At 30.0% G+C, this 24,318-nt stretch overlaps 4 protein-coding genes across 5 annotated transcripts in view; 3 read left to right on the top strand and 1 right to left on the bottom strand.

Moving 5' to 3' along the window:
- The window catches only part of LOC123301207 (diacylglycerol lipase-alpha-like), a 70,886-nt gene extending 67,728 nt beyond the window's left edge, over positions 1-3,158 (top strand). Inside the window, exons 13-14 of the mRNA XM_044883942.1 lie at positions 945-2,773; positions 2,942-3,158. Coding sequence (XP_044739877.1) covers positions 945-2,773; positions 2,942-3,158 — 2,046 coding nt within the window. The remainder of the gene's footprint in view (positions 1-944; positions 2,774-2,941) is intronic.
- Positions 3,159-11,868: 8,710 nt separating this feature from the next.
- Positions 11,869-17,720, top strand: LOC123299752 (bleomycin hydrolase). Its single transcript, XM_044882086.1, has 7 exons — positions 11,869-11,958; positions 12,242-12,399; positions 12,464-12,847; positions 14,276-14,524; positions 15,644-15,870; positions 15,971-16,091; positions 17,327-17,720. The coding sequence occupies exons 1-7, from the start codon at positions 11,949-11,951 to the stop codon at positions 17,537-17,539; spliced, it is 1,362 nt and encodes a 453-aa protein (XP_044738021.1). The 5' UTR covers positions 11,869-11,948; the 3' UTR covers positions 17,540-17,720.
- Positions 17,721-18,573: 853 nt separating this feature from the next.
- Positions 18,574-19,634, bottom strand: LOC123301206. Its single transcript, XM_044883941.1, has 2 exons — positions 19,135-19,634; positions 18,574-18,991 (listed from the first exon to the last, which is right to left on the bottom strand). Exons 1-2 carry the CDS (start codon positions 19,521-19,523, stop codon positions 18,574-18,576), a joined length of 807 nt encoding a protein of 268 aa, XP_044739876.1. The 5' UTR covers positions 19,524-19,634.
- LOC123300179 (integrator complex subunit 2) lies at positions 19,554-23,602 on the top strand. Of its 2 annotated transcripts, XM_044882688.1 has the most exons (7): positions 19,554-20,291; positions 20,381-20,831; positions 20,896-21,093; positions 21,158-21,341; positions 21,401-21,706; positions 21,737-23,000; positions 23,229-23,602. In XM_044882688.1, exons 1-7 carry the CDS (start codon positions 19,646-19,648, stop codon positions 23,477-23,479), a joined length of 3,300 nt encoding a protein of 1,099 aa, XP_044738623.1. In that variant the 5' UTR covers positions 19,554-19,645; the 3' UTR covers positions 23,480-23,602. The 2 variants fall into 2 exon arrangements, with proteins under 2 accessions (XP_044738623.1, XP_044738622.1); XM_044882687.1 differs by having other exon boundaries at positions 21,401-23,000.
- Positions 23,603-24,318: the final 716 nt, after the last annotated feature.

Here is a 24,318-nt window from a genome sequence, read left to right as displayed (position 1 = left end):
GTCGTTAATCACTGAATAAATACAATCCCGTTTTTGATAATATAAAATTAAGGGACTAAATGTTTTGAAGTATGTAGACATTCCAATAAATCCAAATTTCAAAATATTTGCCAAAACTACTTAATAAAAATTTAAACAAAAATTATTACAAGCTTTTATTGCGCTAAAAGTAAAAACAATTTTTCCCTTAGTCATGCTTTCCATTTGAATACATTTATGAGCCATTGATTGACGAGCTAAGCTAAAAGAGCCTACATTCAATATAATATTTATAAAACAATAATTATTACAAAATAATTTCCAGGACATTCTTAATTAAACGCCTCAAGTTTTTACAAATAGTCTTATGTAAGTGACTCAAGAAAAAAGTTATCTTTTCTCTGCAGTTCAATAAAAGCCTATGTTTTTTACTTTTATAGACTAAAAACAGAAACGATGGTTGCACCATATTTCTAATTTTTGCCATCCGATTACATCTTCCCTGCAATTATTATATTTCGAATTCATTAGGAGCAGAAAATAAATGGTTCCTTAATTTTTTTGGGTACTTCAAAATACGATTTATGATTCTTAAGATATCGTCAACTAAGCACACTTTGTCCTAATCGCCCAACGGAAACACAAAATTTACTGTTACGATAGTTTCCCTTGGGAGTAACACGAGTTTTGTAAAATATTATTTCAATCAAAAGTTTATTAATCAAACATAAAAATTAGCACTCCAGATAAATAACACAAAATTAAATCGAAAATGGTTATTTAAATATTCTATTATTATCTTTACTCTTTTTGCTTTTTACACTTTCTAAATACGCGCTCGATAATAATGGCAAAATTTTCTAATGGCTTAGCTAAAACTCATCAGACTATTTTCCCCTTATAAATGAATACTTATTTTTCCAAGTAATCATGACATATAATTGTTTAATTTATTTCGGCATTAGGTTATAACTACATTTGGACCAAGAAAACCGCAGCGACAAACATCAAATTCGATAACATCCAATGAACCAATGGATCAAGAACAATGTCATCTATTATATGGGACATCACCAATGCCGCCACATCGGCTATGCCTTGAAACAAGTTTTACCAGTCTGCAAAGTCCAACAGTTGAAGTGTACCAAAATTCTAGTGTGAATTCATCACAAAGTGGAAGTTATTACCCATCAAAAATTTCACCTATCCAACTTAGCTCGATTTTGTATCCTGATATGCAAAGTCGATCACCAAGTTGGAACAATCACCCTCCAGGGGGATGTTCTAGCTTGGTTACATCACCACAAAGTTGGCAAGTTCCTATTGGTGCAACGGATTTACATGTTCATGATGGGCTCGCACGAAAAAACTCTGCACCAGGCAGTACGGCACCAATCTTCAATAATCATCGAAATAACATCAAATGCGACAAAGCTTACAAGTTTAAAAGTTATCACAGCACACCGTACATGAATACAAACCCAGAAAAGTTGAAATTACGTGCAAAAGTTTCAAGTTTAGATAATGGTGGTCGAATTGATTTAATACACGATGATTGGTTTGGTCTCGCACCGCTCGCAAGCCCAGAAAGTTTAAGTGAAGTGTCAAGTATAAGTTCACGTGCAAGTTTTGGTGTAATGTTCGGTGATAAAACAAATTTAACAGAAGTGATAAGTACTAGTTACGAGCTACGAACTCCAACAGTGATGCGGCGTACCCCAAAAATCGCCGGAAATTTATCAACGTGTGCAGATGATATAAAAAGTGTACGGTATTTTCAAAAATTAGGTAGAACTTCAATGGTATTACGATGTCCTTCACAAAACGGAAGTTCGAGGACAGATTCTTCAGGTGATTTAAGTTATGAATCAGCGTCGAGTGCGATTAAGGGTTGTTCCAATAAAAACGATTGTATCACGAAATCCTCGTTTTTACAAAATAAAATGAATGATTTAGGTTTTATAAATACAAGTACAGAAACGGATAGTTTCGCTTCGGCAGAAAATATTTTAGATGAACCAATTAATTTTAAACATTGTATTAACTCCGATCATAAACTATGTAACAGTGGTTGTCCAAATTGTCCATGTAAATATGAATCTGATATAAATTTGCATACTCCTACGGGAAGTGCAATTGTAAATAAAATTTCCAAAAAATCATGTTGCCAAAATTATGATCATACTGATTGTGTATTCGATGCGAATGAAAAAAGCTTCTCCACGTCAAGTGAAATACCAATTAGTACAAAATCAAGTCCAGAAAGTGTCAAAAAATCCACAAAACCGACATCCACTGTATATATGGAAACACATTTTGATCAAAATTTTTTCACAGATATAACTCCAAAACCAGATCATCTAAATTTACCCTTAAAAAATCAATTAAATCCATATAGTGTATCCCCCACAATTGAAAAGCTGCAAGTACCTGTTCATTTACATAAGCCTCAAATATCTAGCACCGTTTATAGTCCAGATAATATTATCTCATCACGCTTACCGGATCGGGCTTCACCTTTTTCTCCACAGATAATGTCCCCAACATCTCCACAAATTGATCAAGATACAATATCAAATTTTGCAATTGATTTAACACTTGATCCCGAGAATCGTTCAATGATGCAGTTTAATTTAGTTAAGCAGCCAGAAGTTGTAAAAAATAGCCCATCAGTTGACTCGGGTTCAATTTGTAAAACTCCATGTGAAACAAAAACAGTTAGTTTTAATCCACAAATTGTAAACTTAGATCCAAGTATGATACAAACGGATTCACGTTCATTTTTCGATTTAAAGTCAATAATTAAAGAATGCCCTCCAAATACCGAAAAACCTAAACAAAATTTTAATATTGAATCAATTGAAAAATATTCGGTAATTGATCCAAAAAATACGACTCAATCAGAAGAAAGTTACGATAAAAAATTGAGTAAGAAAACTGACCGTTGGTTCTTATTGCCAAGGCGTAGTCCAAAGAAAAGCGAAACATCGAATCATGTAAAAACTGCAGCAGCAAAACGACAAAAACCTATTGATGAACAATGCTTTTCTAAGAATGAATCTCTACCATTATTAAGTGGTTTAAGTAGTACAGCAGAAAAAACTTCGCCAAGTTATGTACGAAGAAAAAAATATATTTATCCAATAACAAAAATAGGTCGAGGCGAAAGTAGCGTATAAGTTTATAAATAAATTTTGTTAAGTTTTTTTATTTATTTAGTAATAATAAAATTGAATGTCTTTTGTTGCACGCAGAGTTTGACGCTCGATTCGGTTTCTAGAAGCGTATTCGGGATCTATCAAACGCTAATAACGTTCGGTAATACCAAGCTTTCCATATACGATATCATTCCGGATATTTTATTTATTTACATTTAGAAATGACATCGTGAATATTCAGGAAAATTCAACGGGGCTGTCGGAAACCGGAAAATTTGCTATATGCAATTAGTGGAATGTGTTTCTTAGGTGTCAAGTATCATTAGTAAGGCATGGATTATTGAGCAAATGTTTCTATTTGTTAATAAACAATGAATTGTTAGTTAATGATAAATAGGCAACTTGTATTACGTATAAGTTATACATTACGTATAACTATATAATAGTTTTTTGATTATTTGACAAACACTGTCATATATGCAGTGCTGGATTTAGGCTTAGGCACGTGACGTGAGACACTTTCCTTGAGTGACACAATTTTAGGGGCATCAAAATTTTGCTAAATAATTCATGAATTTTTTTAATAAACTGTTCTGAATAATCTAATGATTGAATTTACTTTTTAATTTATCGCAATGTTAATTTTTTAATAGATCAATAGGCCTTTATCAATATTAAGCTTGATCGATAAATACTATGGATTATTTTGAATAAGAGAATGATAAATTGAAAAATTTTAATGTTTTTCAATGTTTTTTAATATTTTTATTTTCAGTGAAATTAATCTCATTATATATATTAACATTTTTATTAATATTTTTGATAATTTATCTGAAATTGATACAAATGTGTTGAAAAATCAAGCAAATAAACTCGTCGCTAAGTATCCGAAAAATTAGATTTTTAATTTAAACTATAAGACTCCTTTAGGAACTGATAATAGAATATTAGGATTATTATACCGAAAAAAGTAATACACTCCCTCTCAAAGCAAAAACGGCGGCATCAAGACTAAATCCATCCTTGCATATATGTAAGACAAGTTGCCTATTTATTAATTTGTAAGTCAATTTTTTTTTCATTTAATTAATAATTTATTGGTTATTGAAACATTTTCCCAGTAATTCATGACTTACTAATGATATGTGACACCTAAGAAACACATTCCACCAGGTTTTAGCAAAAAGTATGCGGTTTATTTCATTTTCCTTAATTTTTTTTACTGTACTGTAAGTATTATTTTTCCGAGTGAAATCATGAAATTGTACTTTTTGAACGATTAAATTTTTTGGACGTTAAGCTCTGAATGGAACAAATAAAGTGAAATTTTGTAAATGTTAAAAAAAATCTTAATCCAAAGACATGTACCTAAACTATTTAATTTAATTACAAATTATACTATGTCCAAATTATCTACTTTTGGCACAGAGTAATTTTCAATTTATGCGAATCACTTCTTGTGGTTGATTTGATTTCTCGAAATTTCTCAAACCGTATATTTCCCAACAACTTTTTATAAAATATTTTATTTTTCTCTTTCATTAAAACAAACTTTAAACATTTCCAATAAAATTGATTAAATTCATCGAAACTACAAAGCAAATTTTTTTTAATCAATTAAATTCAACTTTTTACACAATGACTGCGTTCGATTATTAATAGCATCATGATTATATCATCCAGATATGACGTTATCTTATGAATAAGTAATGTTAACGATCACAGATCTTTAATAAACGATTGCAGCCAGCATAACTTGTGAACGACAATATAGTATGAAATTGCCCATTTGAGTGATAACTTATAAAATTTCTATAAAAAAATCAATTTTAAATTAACAAAAAAAATCCTAATACTATCATTTACTAATCAAATGATTAAATGATTCAGGCGTCAAAATTTAACTCGTTAAAAATATTCTGAACTTATTTTTAACAAAAAAATTATATCACGCGACTCTCCAAAGACAAATCAAAAATAATAAAATCAAATAATACACAGAAGTACCTATACATTTTTTTTTTAATTTTAAAAAAGCCATGAAATAATTAAAGGACTCCGCAATATAAGATAGGAAAATGACTTTCTGTGGAACTTTTTCCAACCCACTTTAAAATATTCTTTGGATCATTCTGATCAAAAGTTCTCACGGCTACAAAAATTTTTAACGGGTAGTTTTCGAGTTAGGCTACGAATATATTATAGTATATGACTAGGAATGACTAATTTAAAACTACGGGTAATCAAAGCTACACGTATATTATATTTATAGTACCTATATAATTAGGAAAATGGCTTTCTGAAAAACTTTTTCAAACCACCCCTAAGATATTCTTCGGATCATTTTGATAAAATGTTCTCACGGTCATACACATTACATTATAGTTATATAGCCCGTAGCTAAAAATTTTGTGGACGTGAGAGCTTTTGAACAGAACCATTTGGAAAAACATTTTGGGAGTAGTTTGAAAAAGTTTCACAGAAAGCCCTTTTCCGATTAATTATTGGGGGGTCCTTTATGTCTCGAATATTTTCGAAATAAATCTGTTATAATGATGATAATTACTTAGATCTGTTTTCCTTAAAATAATTTAAAAAGACGTTATAAAATGAAAGTTTTTTTCTTAATTTGTCGCTGAAATAGAAGGCGACTCACAATTAAAAATTCCTTAAAAATATTCAATAGAATTTCAATCAATTGAACTGCCTAAAATATTTTTAACTTAATTGCAAACAATAAATTATTCCAAATTTTTTAATAATTTAATAATTAGAAATGAAAATTTTTGTTTCAAATTATAAATTTTAAAACAATATATTTATAAGACTCTTATTTGGAGCATTTTAAATGATTTATTAAATTTATTATGGCACAAGGGAAATTTTCTAAAACAACGAAGTTGCCATTATTAAAATAATACAAATGAATATGAAACTATATTGCACAATTAAATGTCTTATCGATTAATTAAAAAAAAAAATTAAACAGTGGCACCACTCGACAATATTAACTGAATTACAGTCTGGAAATAGAAACAAAAATGGCTGGATAAGTACCTAATTTTTTGCAGGATAGATTTATAGATTTATTGGGTCCAGGATTTGTATAATATTTAATAATTCAAAATTACTACAATTTCTACTTCAAAAATAATAGTTTCAAATTATTGAAAAAAAAATACTAGCATGTGGAAGTGTATATAAGGTTTTAATTTTTCCTTTTTGAATTAACGTAATAAGAACAAATTTTGATTACGATTTAAACGGGAAAATATTCTTTCGACTACTGAATATAAATGGCGGAAAATTTCTAAAGGAAAAATTAGTCTTTTATCTACAACACAAAACCCTTCCAACTTTTATTCTAGTTGACAAGTTCAAATTGATGAAATATAGAAATAATGGTCGTAAAAATACGTGTGTTTTTCGTCAATATTTCATAAAATATTAATATTTATGAAATTTAAAAAAAAATTCTTAAAGAAGAGGAAAATTTCAATAAAAAAACTCCCACTCTCGAAAGTCTATCCCCATTATTTATAATTTAAATTAACGCTGAAAATTGGTCTTTTTGCGGTTAATGTTAATGTTAAAATGTAACTAACTAACGGTTTACAAGATGGGTCCAACGGACCTAAGACCCAATTGACCTATGTTGCTCATTTTCGAACTCGACCTCACTTTTTACGTCCTAAGCACGCTATAAAAATTTCAGCTTGATACCCCTTTGCGTTTTTAATTAATCGTTATGACAGACGGACAGACCGACGACAGACAGACAAACAACCGGAAATGGACTAATTAGGTGATTTTATGAACACCTACACCAAAATTTTGTTCATAGTATCAATATTTTTAAGCGTTACAAACTTGGAACTAAACCTTCTGAAATACCTTCTTTTTTATCTTTAATTGTTTATAACTTTTGCAATTATTATGTGCAAAACGCTTCTAAATAAGCTATCACACTTATTTTTTAAACCATTATTTTTATATTTCATCAATTTGAATTTATTGCTTAGACTAGTTTCACGTTTGACCTTTTTAAAGTTCCATAACTTGTAAATATAGTTTTGGTTTTATATAACTTAATGCTATTTGTTACTGCTTATACAGTTGCCGAAAAATAGAACTACATTTGTGCCAAAAACCGCATAATTACATTTTTAACATTTTTACAAACAAATTTTTACATTTTCCCAATCTTAATAAATCATTTTTAAAATGGCCCTTTTATACAAAGATGATTTTTCGTAACACTCTTAGGAATTTAAATAACTCATAAATCAATTCAAAAAATTGTATTTCAAATATTTTTGACAATTAAAGATTTTGGAAGCATCCACAAAACAAATTTGTTATTAAATAATTATTCCAAAGAATTTAAAATAAAATCTATTAAAATCTAGTCAACCAAAAATGAAATATATATTTTCAAAATACAAAAAAAAAAATTGTAAAATTTATTAAAATAAATTATTTTTTATTTAATTAATTTTTTATAATTTGCATTCATTAATAATTTATTTCTTTTTAAAATAATTTTTTTATTGAAGATTTTAATTTAATTATATTTTTTCTAAAATATATAATAAATTAAAAAAAAAAATTAAAGTAAATATAGGCAATAGATATTACATTATTATAAATAGTGATTTTAGAAATTTTGTAAAAAATATAAAAACCAAATATTTCAAAAAACTTTAAAATGAATAAAATTATAAAAGTATATTATAAAAATTTATTTGATATTTTGTTTTATTTTTTAATTAACAAACCTTTACTATCCTTAAAGTATGGGTGTGATGAGGAGATGGCAGGTTCTCTCTCCTGAACCTGAATTTACCAATAATTTAGTGTTAAGTGTTTATGCCAAATTTCTAATAAATTTATGAAATTTTTAGGAAAAAATTTCTGATTTTCCACTCTCTAGATCAAAAATCCTATTTTAACCCCCCCCCCCTTAATTTGAAAGCTGGGCACGCCCATGATTGAAGAGGTCAAATCTGGGATCCTAGCACAGAACCTTTAGACCTTTTGAGTTATAGCAATAAATATAAGCGGATAATTTTTACTGGATTCAATGTAACCATAACCTTTTAAGGTAATGACTACTTATCCAATCAAAATCGCACCAATAGGCGTAGCTAAGCCTAAAAACGCAAGAGAAATGTGAGGCGCCGGAAGAACAAACGTCAAATTGGCATCTAGTCATGCGCTTAGCGTAGGTACTTAGGTGTATGGTAATATTACAAGTTCTAATTAACATAATGTGTGCGTTGTTAAAATAACGTAAACAGTTTTACGTTATGTGTGGCGTGCCCAGTAGCGGCGTTTGGATAAGGGGTGCTTGGGCGACCGTCTAGGACGTGAGATGTAAAGGTGTGTGGTGGGTAAGAAGAGTGAAAAAAGGAAAATTTTTATGAGAAGGGCCACAGATAAGAGAATGTCAAGTTGATTTATGATGACTGAAAAAAGGTAAAAGACAAATTTGTACGGGTGGACACCACATAAGCAGGCATCAATTAGATTTACGAAGGCTGAAAAAACGGCGCCAGCAAATGTTTCCTGCTTAGGTTGTTCATATTAACGTCCATTAGTTTTGATACCTACCCATAACATTTTTCAGCACCACAGACATTGGGATCCCACATGCTGCTGGAAAAATTACGAAAAAAAAAAAGGAGATTGTAAAATTCGATAGGAAACAAAATTGTTCTAAATATTAACGTTTCATGATTCATGTTATCTATACCACGGAAAATTCATTTTCTGTCTAAAAGCGAATAAGAAATACTTATTTACAAATCAACGACAACTGATAAAACATTGTCTGCTTTATCAAGACTCAACATTGAACGAGATTTATTACCAACCCTCTGTTTTTATGACCTAATTTCTGAATTCGCTGAAGTAAAATTCAGAAAGAAATATATGTAATAACAGTGGCGTAGCGTGCCTTGTCGGGGCCCCGTATAAAAATTTTTTTGGAGGCCCTTATATGGAGGTAAAGATTTTTCACAAAAGAAAAAAAATATTGTGAGAAGTAATATTTATTTATCACATAATTTACCCATTTTACAAATAAAAATCGAATTTTAAATATTCACTCTCCTTGCCTTTTTATCGGCAAACTGATTTATTAAATCATTTATGGCTGATGATGATTTTAGTTTTTCTAAAGTTTCTGCCTCTATGGACAATAGTGAGATGTCTGACAGCCGTTCTTGTCCCATCGAAGTTCTTAAGTAATTTTTTATTAGTTTTAATTTTGAAAAACTTCTTTCTGCCGTTGCGGTTGTAACTGGAAGGGTCAAGAATAAAAAGCATGCTGTGATTACCTCGGGAAAACTGGATGCAAGACTATTGAATTTTACTAGCAATAATTCAATGAGTTCTTTAATGGAATAAATTTTTTTAATTTCGGAATTTAAGCATGTTTTTAGAGCCTTTAATTGGTCACAAAGATTAAGTGAGATGTCTTTACTGTATTTAGCAGACAGTTTTCCGGAAGCGTTTAATATCTCTTCGCTTGAAGAAGATAGGAGTTTCTCCGGTTGTAATATTTCGAATATACTACTCAGGTTGCAAAGGCTCTGAAATCTTTCTTTAGTTTGAGAAATTAATATATCTAAACAGCAATAGTATACATTGACTTTGAAATAGGATTCCGGGTCGGAAATTCTCTCATCTTGTGATAACTCATCAAAAAAACGCTTCGTTATCTTTCGCCTACTGTTTTTAAAAACAGTTGTTACCCCCCACTTTTTTGCTAAATCTTTGGATTCATTTAGCAAACTATTAAATGAATTCTGATTTCTTAATTGGCACAGTCTATTTAGTCTTAAGGCGGGAAAAAAAGGAATTGCTTTATAGAATTTTGTCATTTGTAAAATAAAATTAATTAGAAAGTTTTTTATTCTTTTTCCTTACACACTTTGGGGGCCCCCGTGGCCCGGGGGCCCCGTATAATTGATACGGCAAATACGGCGGTAGCTACGCCCCTGTGTAATAATAAAGTTAAGTTTAATGTGTTCTATTCTCGTTGCAAAATAGATCTTTTAACACAAAAAAATGTATTCTACCTGGTTATTTGAATAAAAATTTATTTTTTTACTGTGTTTCTGACCCCTCTCTTCCTTGAAATGGCTCCTTCTCTTCAAGTCCCAGGTCCCACCAAGGCTTAACCCGGCTCTGTGACAACATATTTGCTGTGCTGAAATTTTCTAATTTTTAAAATTGAAAGTAAGATAAGAAAGTAAAATACTTTGCAAAACGATTTAATGAATTTTGTACAGTAATTTTTTTAAAATTATTTTATACAGTATAATACTTACAAATAGCTACACAATGTAGAATATATACGTGAGGATTGGACGACTTTCTCCTCCTATGGCCTCAGAAAAGTAAATCCGCCACTGGTTTTAATTGATAATTAGAATACCAGAAACAATAAGTATACTTTATTATCTATGTAAACTAATTAAAAGCTTTATTTTTATTTATTTATTTACATATTCAGAAATGCAAAATCAGTAAGTATAGTCTAGTCAGAAATAATAATTGTTAAAAAATATTTTGCTAGAGAGTGAAGTTAGAGAGAAAAAGTTTTGCTAGTCCATTTTAAATTATGCGAGTACGTGACGTGACGTCTAAAGCGGTAAACTATAATGGTTTTAACGGACTGCATTCTCAATCGTTAAATAGACCCGACTTTTGTATTTTATGAGTCAATATTTAGAAAATGATTTATATCTAAAACCGGTGACCAAATATTTGACGAAACGTAATTTTTTTGACTCACTATCCGCATTTTTTTAAGACGCTTCTTTGAGAAAAGAGTTACCTATATTGTTGGCCTTTTTCCTCTGAAGATTAAAAAAGATCCACTAGATAGCAGCACTGGTAGGTAGGTACATGTGTTTTGATTTCTCTATGGCAGTAATGTAAAACGCATCTTTTATCGAATCTCAAGTTGATAAGAAAAATGTTTGCAGTGAATTTATTTATCGCGAAGATCCGATTTAACAACTGAAAAAAAAAATTCATAAATTCAAATGTTCCAACAATAGAAAATTAAAACATATGTATCTACTAGTGTTGCCTTCTAGTGGATCTTTTTAAATCTTCAGTCGAAAAAGCCTAATTTATAAAAATGCTCTACACTGAATTTACAAAAAAAACTCGATGCATCACATGCAAGTCGCTGCTTCTAGAAAACAATATCTAAATTTTTTACTTTATTTATGTTTGATTTTGACCTAGTTTAAGCATGCATCAAACGAAATATAGAAATTTATAAACCAAAGATCCGTATCTGTATCCATATCCGAGGATCTTGGCCCCGATCCGATCCGTATAGGGTCGAAGTTGTTTACACACGGTCGAAAAATATGACTGTAAATTGACTTGAATAACGAAAAATTTTAGAGATTTTTCGCTTTGCTATTTTATTATAAGATTGCTATAAATGGCATAATTTTAGCATAAATACATTTCGGCCTGGACTAACTCTAGCACATACTTCTGCAATTGAGTGTTAATTAAAGAATTTAAAACAAAGAGAGGAATTTTTCAAGGTCTTAATTTTCTTTTTTTAAATATTGAGTAATAAAAATTATTTTGAAATAATCATAAATAAAATTGAGAGCTATTCCAAAAATTTGTTTACTTTTTGAGGTGCGTGCGTGTAAGTCACCTAATGTTGAAAATATTATGATGACACGTTACATTTCATGAAAAGCCTAAGTTAAAAAATAAAAATTCATGCGCACAACAACAATACACATCATTCATTAGTAAATTGTTAAAATGGAGGCTAGTAAGTGTAAAAAATTTTTATTCAATTTTTTTTTTTATAAATTTATTTTTAAAATCAAGTAAACTTAGCCATGAAATTTGGCATTCCATAAAAAAAACTATGCCAAAAAACAGAAATAAATTTTTAACTATATAAATAAAAAACATGAAAGAAAGATAAAAAAAAAAAAAAAATGTATTTAACCATTTACCTGATTTAAAAAAATTACTTATTCATCACGAAATTAAGATTGCATACATTAAAATGACTTCATTTGATACCGATATACAATGTCTTTTTACAGCTGCATTAACAAAAGAAATTTTAGACAAATATCGTTCAACATTTTATCAAGATTCAAAAAACATCTTAGCGCAAAATGTTTGTTCCCGAATAGATCCATTCGATGTATGTTTAGTACGAAAACAAGTCGAACAACCTTTACATATTTTTCAACATAAGGTAAAATTATCCAAAAATTAATGTTCTTCGATATTTATCTAATTAAATATTTTTGTTGATATAGGTGGAGAGTGAAGGTAAACCAGTTACAAATCAAAAAAATTCTGGAAGATGCTGGCTATTTGCAGCGTTAAATTGTATGCGTATACCATTAATGAAAAGTTTAAATATAGATGAATTTGAATTCTCCCAAGCGTATTTATTCTTTTGGGATAAAATAGAACGTAGTAACTTTTTTTTAAATAACATTGTTGAAACGGCTAAACGTAATGAACCAATCGATGGTAGATTAGTTTCATTTCTTTTAAATGATCCAATTTCCGATGGTGGACAATGGGACATGTTGGTGAATTTAATTAATAAACATGGTTTAATGCCAAAGAAATGTTTTCCAGAAACGTTCAGTTGTGAACAAAGTGTTCGGTTGAATGCAATTTTAAAGAGCAAAGTAAGTCAGTTTAAATTTCTGGAATTATAATTAAGCTTTCGTAAGACGCAAACATGCTTATTGAATTTGATTTTTATTGAACCACAAATATTTGATATAATAAGATACAAATAAGTCTTTTTGCTAATCGTCGTATGCGTTTATTTATTACATATTTTTACTAGCATATACCCACCCGCTTCGCTGAGCAATTTCAACTTTACAAACAGCCTACCGTGTTATAACCCTCACTTATCCTCCATTTTTTTCACAATTTTATGAATTTAATTTTTTGTTGTGGAACCCTAATTTTTTTTGGAAATAAAATTTAGCGTATGATACTCACGGATAATGGAACTTTCTATTGGTGAAATATAATTGTTAAAATCGCCAATCGGTTTAGTAGTTAAATCATCCCCTTTTCACCACCAAAACGACGGAGTTTCATACAAACTTTCATATTCTATTTGATCCCCTTAAAGAATGAATTTTCATTGATACGGTAAACATTTTTCTCAATCCATGAGCTCATATATCAATTTTTACATTTCTAACAACAAAAATGATAAAGTTCTTTCTACCTTTTTTAACCCCGCTAGGCGATGAGTTTTAATAAAATACAAAAGTTTTCTTTCATCAATAGGGAATATTCCTGAAATTTAAATTTGGTTCAAATATTTTTTTTCCGTAACTTTATTGGCTGGACATTTCAGCTAAACCATTATTTTAGTAATTAATTACTTTTTAATTACTTAAAATTAATTAATAAAAGTACAAACTCAGTGAGAAAAATTCAAAATTTCTAAAACGGGAAATTCAAATTTTTAAACGGACGTGACATCATAGTACTGGCTCGTGAAATTTGTTGACATATTGTATGGTATTAATTTCTTACATTTTGCATAGTATTACCAAGTATTATATTGATTTCTATTATTCTACGGCTTTTTATTAGAAAACTTAATGATAGCGAGTGTAAATTCTGTGTTGTAAATTCATTTTTTTAAAGTGTAAATTATGCAATTGAACTGTCACCAATTGGCAGATCACGTACTTATACGTCATCAATAGAGAGCTCCAAAAAACTGCGTTTAAATATCTCAAAATTATAATGTATTTTAAATATTTTTATACACTTAAATACAGCATTTTTAAGCAGTATTTATATTTTTTACACTGTTATAACGGTGTAAACAATGAATTAAAAATATAAAAAAAATACATGAATATTCCCTATTGTGTTAAAGAATGTTTATGTAAAATTTGAAGTAGGTGCTCTAATTTTCACCCCCTTAGGGCTATAATTTCATGTTTAATTATTGGTTTACTGTTTAAATAAGATTTACACGGGAAAAAAGCGAATAAACTATAATTTTTGTAAATTCAGTTATCCTTAAGTACTATTAGTTCCCACACAATAATTTAATCATTTTTTTAATTTTTTTACAGTTACGGGAATTTGCAAAAGAATTGCGAGATATGGCTGCTAATGATAGCACCGATGAAGAATTACAAGCTAAAATTGATAAACAAATGTCTACAGTTTATCGAGTTGTTGGAATATGTTTAGGTATTCCTAATGATACTTTCACATGGGAATATTATGATAAAAGTAAAAACTATCAATCAATTGGACCTATTTCACCTTTAGAATTTTATACCAAATATGTTAAACCTGTTTTTAATGTTGATGATAAAGTATGTTTGATATAGAATTTAGTTACGTAAGCAATTGTAGAACTGTTAATTTGTTGATTTTTCGAATCGATTTCTGACAATTTTGTAGAAAATATTATTTTTCTTCTATGGAAAAATGAACTGGAATTTTTTTTTTTTGCTATTCAGATATAAAAGCACTAAAACTAGCTTAAGTTCTAAGAGTTAAAGCACAAAGATTTTTAAATCGGGGAATTTTAAATTGATCCTCATGCTCTAGCACGATTCACAATAGACAGTTTCTACAGCTGCTTTTTAGCCCATGGCCAAACCTATTTGAGAACAAGAAAATTCTTAGCAGTATGTGATTGGTCGGAAAATTCAATGTAATTTATAAGTAAATGAAAAAAATGAAGGGAACCTGGAGAAAGTCCCAGTAGAGTGGTGGAGGAAGGGAAATAGCCATTTTGAGGGATTTTACGATTTCCTTTTATATAAAGCTTTTCATTTAAAATAAAAAATGATTATTTTTTGTTTCGGGCACTTTCGGACAAATAATATCAATCAAGACATATCACATATCTTCTATCTTTAGCAAAAAGCGCTGTTTGATAAAAGTAAAATAAATTACATGAAAAGGTCTGGTGTGTACCAATTTCCAACATAATGTCAAATTTATAGAGAAAAACACAAAAAACCGGTTTTTGTTTTTAATTTTTTTCTGCAACAAAAATGATTTGATTTAAATGAAAATCATTCAAAATATAGATTAAAACCGGTAAAAAATAAATAAACAAAACCGGTTTTTCTCCGCAATTTTGAGGTTATGTTTTAAATTGGTAAATACAAAAGTTGTAGATATTTTGATTGTTTAGAATTTTTATATTTAACTTTTTTCAATTGGAGGTGTCGTTTGGTCGGAAATCGTAAAAATCCCTCAAAACGATTACTTTGCTCCACTTACCTTACCTCTGTTCCGGGACTTTCTCCAGGTTCTCTTCAATTTTTATTCATTTACTTATAAATTATACTAAATTTTCCAACCAACGACACACTGCTAAGAATTTTTCTTCAAATCCCCTTTTCAAAATCGGTTTAGCCCTGAACTATTTCTAAATTGCCGTACAATGACTTAATAATTTTGATGTTTTTTTTTCTAAGATTTGTCTTGTAAACGATCCACGAGAAAATAATAAATTTGGTCAAGCGTATACCATAGATTTATTGGGTAATGTTGTGGGTGGCCGACCAATTATATACAATAATCAACCAATTGAATTATTAATGAAATTAGCTGCAGAAAGTATTAAAAATGGTGAAGCTGTTTGGTTTGGTTGTGAAGTAGTTAAACGATTAGCATCAAAACCGGGCATTGAAGATTTAGAAATGTATGTATTTTCTAGCACGATAGTGTGCGCGAGAAAGTTTTGTTAATTTAAAATTTCAAAACTTGTTCGTAAGTTGTTAAGATTTGTTATTTTATTTCAGACATAATTTTAAATTGGTCTTCGGTACTGATATACAATTAGGAATGTCTAAAGCTGATCGTTTATTATACGGCGAATCAATGATGTCTCATGCTATGGTATTTACAGGTGTATCTTTTAAGGTCAGTGATAATTCTTTTTTTTTTCTTTTTCTGTACCTTATGCGGATGTTATATTATTTAGCCCTTAGTTTCTCGTTCCTCAAAAGTTCATACGACATCGTGTTATCCACTTCGGTGGAATAAATGTGTATCGGGAGGACTTTATCATCAAATGAAAGATCGAAGCAAAAGGAAAAGATTATTAGGAGTAATTTTTTTTACAAGTTTAAAAGTTTTGGTATTAATTCAGAATAGTGAAATTTCTCTATTTTTAAACGACAATGCAACACAATTTAACCAACTTTCTTTCTTTTTTTTTCTTTTTTGGTTAGAGTTTAATGATAATTACAGGCGCCGGAGCAAATAATTTCAGAAAGGATTGTCAGTGACGGAAATTTTATTCGTTACTGACGTTCATCTAATACTAAGAAATATTTATCATAATTTTAAAATTTGAAAAATAGATTAATTTTTATAATAAGATCCCCAACACCAAAATATGTAAATTTATGCTAACCTGCTTCAAAGTTGTGGTCAACTGAAGGCAACCTTGATAGGGTAGGGTTGATGTTTATTATATAAGCATGGCCCGAATGAACCATCCCACCACCCCAAAAAAAAAAAAAAAATTCTAAATAGCCTCATATAATCATTACGGAAAAACACTTCGATGAAACATGTGATGATCGAAAGTCTCAATGGCCCGAAAACTCTTTGTTGATCATAAACCAGGCATCAAATTTCCAAAATAAATAATACATCCCATTAAGAAATATCTGACAAAAATTCGCCTAAGAATTTCTCACAGAATTTTGCAAGAAAATACTGAGAAAACTTATTTTTACCGCATTATTTTCTTGATTTATTTCTATTCCTGCCAGGTAAATATTTTTCCAAATATAATGTTGTTATTGATAAACGAATAAAACTAGACTCGGTGGGCTTAGAAGTATTTTATCACCGTCTTATGTCTTATACAACTTATCGGGACTTACTTAAAACCCATACAAAAAGGTTTTTTCTTTATAGCAAATTAGTTAGGATTAACCCTAGCTGCCCGCTCGTCCGTAATCAAATTTCTACACGGAGCATTTTTAAACCGTACTATGTTATAATAAAAGTTGTGTAGATTTAAAGAAATTGAGAGAGTGGGTGAAATAGGCTTCGTAAATTTGTTTATTTTCAAAACATATCAGGTCAAATTAATAAAAACATATTAAAAAGAATGTGTCAAATAATTTGTATTTTATTTTTAGGGTAAAGAAGTAACAAAATTCCGTGTTGAAAATTCATGGGGTGAAGATCGCGGTGAGAAAGGTTATTTTATGATGACTGCTAACTGGTTCAAAGAATTCGTATTTGAAGTGGTTGTCGACAAAAAATATGTATCAAAAGAAGTTTTAGATGTGCAAAATAAACCACCAATTGTGTTACCAGCATGGGATCCAATGGGTACACTTGCCAATTGAAAGTACAAATGTACATTTTAATTAATTAATTATAAATATTATAAATATAAAAAAGTAATTTAAGTAAACTTTTAAAAAACAAAAATAAACAATATAAAAACGTACTGATTAAGATAAGCATTTATTGCGTTTTTATTACAAATCAAACTCAACAAAAAGAAAAAAGAAAAACATTTTGATGATGAACAAAAAATAATTGTAATTTTATTTAACAAAAAAAAAAATTTAAAAAAACTGAACAAAAAAATAAACCTGGAATTATGCTACTTTTACGTACTGTTTTTATATTATTTTAACCTTATTGTTCCCTTTTATATCCCAGAATGATTGATTTTAGAAACACTATTAAACGACGCCTAACGTAAGTATTGTACTTTTAAGTTTAGAGTTGTTTAGGGTTTAGTTAAATGTTAATATAAAAGCCGTAACTTGTGATAAGGGTTAGCCGTAAAAAAGTGAACTATATTGGCTTAACTCTCCCTAGAACAAATATATTAATAGTGTGATCAAATTAACTTTTTGAATTTTTTAATTCTGAGTTCGGAGAAAAAAATTGAATTAAGTAGATAATTATGATACAAATTGAAGAAACTGAAACCGAACATTTTTGGATGGTCGGAAAGGGTCCAAAAAAAAAGTAAAGTGGCCTAGTCCGGTCTTTCGCGTCAGACAACGACGGATTGAGTTAAAAATAAAAAAGCTTTTAATAAGCTTAGGCGCCGTAAAAAGACGAAAAAAATGAGCTGCGAATGAACCCGATTGGTTTATCAATGTACCCACAAATTGCAAAAAACCATCGATGTTGCTCAAAATTTTATACCGGCACATAAATAAAGTCATTTGTACGATTTTACAGTTTATGCACTAAGTTCACAAAAAAAATAAATACTTTTTGTGGAAATGTATATTTTATATTTTATTTTATATTTTTAGATTAGAAACGAGGAATAACTTTTTGAATAATTGCAAAATAAAGATTATGATAAGAGGGAAAACTTTCAAATAAAAAACAATATTATTTTCTAACAAAATCTTTATTGAATTCTGACTAATGAGTTTCGACCTTTCTTATTTAATTGACCTAATTTATAAATTTTCTTTTCGTATTTTAATTTAGCCCATATACCTTTACACATATTAATTAATCGATAATCAATAATTGAATTACTTTTCGCTAAATTATACTGTTCCAAAATTATATATTTTGCCAAACGAAATTTTTCTCGTTGTACTAAACTTAAACTAAGATATAATTTACATCGAGCTACCGTTAATGGATCACCAATACGCATAGCTAATTTAAATTGTTGCAAGGATATTTTACCCGCAATTTCAGCACAATTTATAAAATGATCACCTAAAGCTGAAAAAGCACCACCTAATGTTGATAGCCATGACATTGTGAAATCTAATTCTTGTCGTTCCAAACAGAGTAAAGTGAGTTTTTCGTTCCTGAAAATAGAAAAATGTATCATTAAAAAATTTCAATGCTGTTTTGTTTAACTTTATCGAATTTTTAGAATTTTCAATCAATTCAAATAATTGTTCTACGAAATGAAGGCTCATAACAATAATTAATAAGCATTGCCTCTTACCATGTATAATCTATAAATTCACTATTCGAAGACTGTAAATCGATTCGGATTTTAAGTTTTTCTTGACAACAATGATTTTTCAAAAAATATTCATATTTATGTAGAAAATTCGTTCGAAATTTTTTCGAAATAATTAATTCATTTATAAGTAATCTTAATAAATAACCATCAATTCGTAAAACTGGTGTTTTCCTCAATTTCGTTGATGCTTTTTTACGAATAAAATCTCCAGAATCACTTCGTCTTAGCGAAAGACATTTGAAATTATTTTGAATTTCACATACTTTACGATTGTCTTTATTATCTGTACATGAACATTTATTAAAATCTAAAACAACGTGACCTATTCTACGTTTGCCCGAATTTATTTCGAAGTTTATGATTGTCATATTACCAAATTTCGATTTGACATTTTCCAAAAAATCATGATTGTCATGCTTTTGACATTAATTATAACCTAAAAATGAATGTAAACTGATGTAAATACCGGATTCGCCGTGATGCTCTAAAAATGAATCAAAAAGTAACAGCACGAATTTTTAAAGCTTTGCAAAATATAGATGTGGAAGAACTATCAAAATGTTCTCAGCGAGAGATTCGACCAATATTACCATGTTTAGTTCGAATGAGTTTAATATCACCACAAGATTCAACGCGACAATGTTCTAACGAACGCAAAGAAATTTTGACTTTATTGTCAGGAATTGAGCTTGTAAACTCAATCGTTGCTCTATTATCAATTGATTTTCACATGTTGGAAATCGACGTACGAAAAGAACAACAATTGAGACAAAAATTGGGAAGTACACAAAAAGATTCAATTCTAATCGAAAACCTTTCAACTGGCTTAGCATTAGAATTCGAACGAAGTGACTCGCCTAGACGATTACGATTGGTTTTAAGTGAATTATTATTTATTCAATCACAAATACATGAGAATGTTCAAAATAGGAATTCGGAATTTTTGATCAAACATAGCGATTTATTTGATAATACGGTGTATCTGGGAGAAATATCAGACGTTATTTGCATTGCGTTGGCTGAATTGCCATCCATTTTGCATATACAAGACATTGTGGAAACTCTTTTGCATGTGAAAAATGGACCTACTGTTATTAGTTGGGTGGTCGCGAATTTTCCTTACTGTTTCCGAGAAGGTAAGTTTAAATAAAAACCGTAACTTATAATCCCCGACGAAAAAGAATGGTGTTATATAAGTTTAACGTGTCTATCTGTAATATTCTAGTTTGTACGAGCTTAATCCAAAAATCCGATAATGATGAAATGTGTGGAAAAATGCGAATGCAAGCTCTTCTTGCACTTTGCCAAATGAATCCCGGCTACGCTTTAGCTGTACGTCAAAAATGCGCCGAATTAAGCCGCTTGCCAGCTTTAGCAGTCACACTTAGTCTTCATGAAGATTTGGATAGCGAAAGTGATGTTGTTGCTTTCATATCAGGATTATTACTCAGTAATGATCAAGTTGTCCGCAATTGGTTTACATTATTTGTACGTACGGGACAAAAACGGAAAGGTGAATGTCATGTAGCCTTACAACAACTTCGAGATGAACTTCTAAAGCGATTACAAAATATCATCAACATGTCTAATGGAGTTCATTTACCAGAGAGCCACGTGGTGCAAGCTTCTGCACTATTACGACTGTATTGTGCTTTGCGAGGAATTGCTGGTATCAAGTAAGAATTTTGTACATTTAAATGTTGATTTGCATTCGAAATACTAATCTATATTTTTCTTTAGGTTTCAAGAAGATGAAGTTAACTACATAATTCAATTATTGACATCTCGTCCCCCCGCGACACCTGCAGGAGTACGATTTGTATCTATCGGTTTATGTATGTTATTAGCATGTCCAGCTTTGGCGTCTCAACCAGAGCATGAACGGAAAGGTATTGAATGGGTACAATGGCTTGTTAAGGAAGAAGCTTACTTTGAATGGTAAGTTAATGTAATTCGAAGTGCTCAAAATCACCAGATTAATTTTAATTCTCGCAAATTTTAGTGCTAGTGGAGTTACAGCGTCATTTGGAGAAATGCTTCTTTTAATGGCTATACATTTTCATAGTAATCAATTGAGCGCGATTTGTGATTTGGTTTGTTCAACGCTAGGTATGAAAGTGCCAATACGTCCAAATAATATGACTCGTATGAAACAGATTTTTACCCAAGAAATATTTACAGAACAGGTAAAAAAAATTGATTTAAGTCATTTATCTTTATCTAATATATTAAAATCCATTTTAAGGTCGTGGCTTCCCATGCAGTAAAAGTACCCGTCTCACCAAATTTAAATGCTAATCTTCCAGGGTTTTTACCAGTTCACTGTATTTACCAACTCTTGAAATCACGTGCATTTTCTAAACACAAAGTTCCAATTAAAAATTGGATTTATCGACAAATATGTGAATCAACATGCCCCCTTCATCCCGTTTTACCTCTTTTGATTGAAGTATACGTAAATTCAATTTTAATTCCAAACGCAAAAGGTGCTGCGGAACATACAAACGAACCAATGAGTGAATCCGAAATACGACATGTTTTTCAAAATTCTGTATTTGGTGAATACTTTGATTCGAAAAAGCGAATATATAGTATAACCGAAATGGATGCAGATCTCCGAAATATTGAAGATATGTCTTCTTTAAAACCCAGTTTAACTGCTCAGCTATTACTCCTTTACTATTTATTGTTGTACGAAGATGTGCGTTTAACAAATGCGCATAATTTGTCACATGAGCGAAAAGTTAAAATTTACAGCACAGAATTTTTAAGTGAACTCCCGATTAAATACTTGCTACAACAAGCGCAAAAAGATCAAGGAAGCTACGCTGGAATTTTCAGTCCTTTGTTAAGACTTCTAGCTACACATTTCCCACATTTGTCACTAGTGGACGACTGGATAAATGTTGACGAAAATTATTCCGATGACCGTAACAAAATTTATATTTCAAAACATAGTTTGATCGAAGCTTTTGAACAAATTGAAACATGTCCACTAAAAATATGTACCATTTTAAAAAAGATGCTAAAGAAAAAACCAATCGATATATGGCCCTTAGCAGAAATTTTTACCAGTTTCTTTAAACATACGCTAGGTGATATTCCGCGTTACGTTCAAGAACTTTATAAACAAGTTTGGCTTCGGCTAAATACGGTTTTACCCCGATGTTTATGGATAATGTCTATAAACGCGTTACATGATAATTCGTACTTACAAAATTTAATGATTACGCAACGTAACATTATGGTAGACCCCTTGCAAGTACTGCGATGCGATATCCGAGTGTTTCGATGTGCTCCAATTTTGACCATTGTTCTTCGTGTATTACAAGCATCGCTAGCTGCATCACGTAGTCAATTATCACGACATTTGCTAGACGAATCGAATTCAGATAAATCTGGCCATCCAACAATATCCGAATCAGAACGAGAGGAGTTAAAAACAGCTCTAGTTGCGACTCAAGAAAGTGCCGCTGTACAAATTTTATTGGAAGCATGTATGGAAATTGATGAAGATCGTATGAAACCGGGTCAAATTTATGCTCTGCGTGAAATACGTAGTTTAATTTGTTCATATTTACATCAAGTATTCATTGCGGATCCATCTCTAGCGAAATTGGTACATTTTCAAGGATATCCTCGTGATTTACTGTATGTTACAGTGTCTGGGATACCGTCAATGCATATTTGTTTGGATTTTATACCTGAACTACTTAGTCAACCGTCTTTGGAGAAACAAATATTTGCAGTTGATTTAATTTCACACCTTGCCGTACAATATGCATTACCAAAGGCGTTGTCAGTATCACGATTGGCAGTTAACACGTTATCAACTCTTTTGGGAGGTATGTTTTCAATACGGTTTGTTAACAGAATTTGACATTGATTTGCATTGGTGGAACGAAGTTACAAAGCCAAACAAGTAATCCATCTAAAATAATATAAAATAGAAATAATAGTCTCATATAATTAGCTTTTGTATTTTTATAAGCGTGTCAAAATCTATTAACGCAACTTTATTTTCCGATAAACTTTCAAAATTTTATCTAACAGTAAAATTTAATTTTTTGCAGTTCTTCCGATTGACACCAGAACTGAATTGTTTTTGTCAATACTTCAATCGTTAGTACGGATTTGTGAAGCATTTCCTCCATTAATTGAAGATGTTATTAATTTATTAATGTTACTTGGACGTGTCAGCAAATCGCAAGCATCGTTAAACACACATTTGGATGTTGAAGCAAATCAAATTATTTGTTATGAAGTAAAGAAGACGTTTAATTTAATTATGAGTAAAGCTGTATTGAAGGGAAACGTGTACTAAATTTATTTTTGTAAAAATTAGTTTATAAATCGATGATAGTTTAAGAAAAAAATTTAAGATAAGTAATCAAAGTATCTTACTTTTAATGTAACTTTTCTTTATAGAAATATATCTTTAATTATTTGCTATTTGGAGTTATTTCAATAGTTCAACAAAAACAACAAATATTTCATTTAAAAAACATCTTTTATATATTATTCAACATTTAGCTAACTTTTTTTTTCAAATTATAATTTTTAGATTAAGCTCATAAATTGCAAATTGTTTTTATTGCAATTATGTCTTTGCACTAACCCTGACTCCACTCACGGATCCAGGGATTGATCATGCCTTTAATGGGGTCGAGTTGGCAAACTCGGGTCTGCGGGTTTCTTGGCGTTTTGATAAACTCTGTGATTACGTTTACTCACTGATCGACGGGTTAGCCATGTCTTTAATGGGGTCGAGTTAACACGGGTCTGCGAGTTTTTTGGCTTTTTGTCCTGAAATTGCATTAATTTAAATTTTTTGACACATAATTCAAACACCCTGTAAATTACTCTGTAGCCCGTGGATACACGTTAATTAATCATTTGTTTTTTTTTTAACGTATTGTGTAAGGTGAATCAGTTAGCGAAATACTGAAGTAAATTAAAAATCGAATTTGAACTGAATTAATCAAAGGTACGTCTAAAATTATTTTAGAAAAACGGTTTGGCATACATCAAAACTCTAAAATCAAAATAAAGCAAATGAAATCATTTTTCGGGATATTCTTTGTCTAAATTTTAAATTCGATAATTTTGTTAATATTTCGAAATTACTCTTTTCAATATAATTCGCGTTTTTGGGATTTTTTA

Source organism: Chrysoperla carnea, chromosome 5 (genome assembly GCF_905475395.1).
Source record: "Chrysoperla carnea chromosome 5, inChrCarn1.1, whole genome shotgun sequence".
Classification (NCBI taxonomy): Eukaryota; Metazoa; Arthropoda; class Insecta; order Neuroptera; family Chrysopidae; genus Chrysoperla; species Chrysoperla carnea.
Note: the sequence above shows the minus strand (reverse complement) of the source record. Positions and strands in the feature narration are given on the sequence as shown.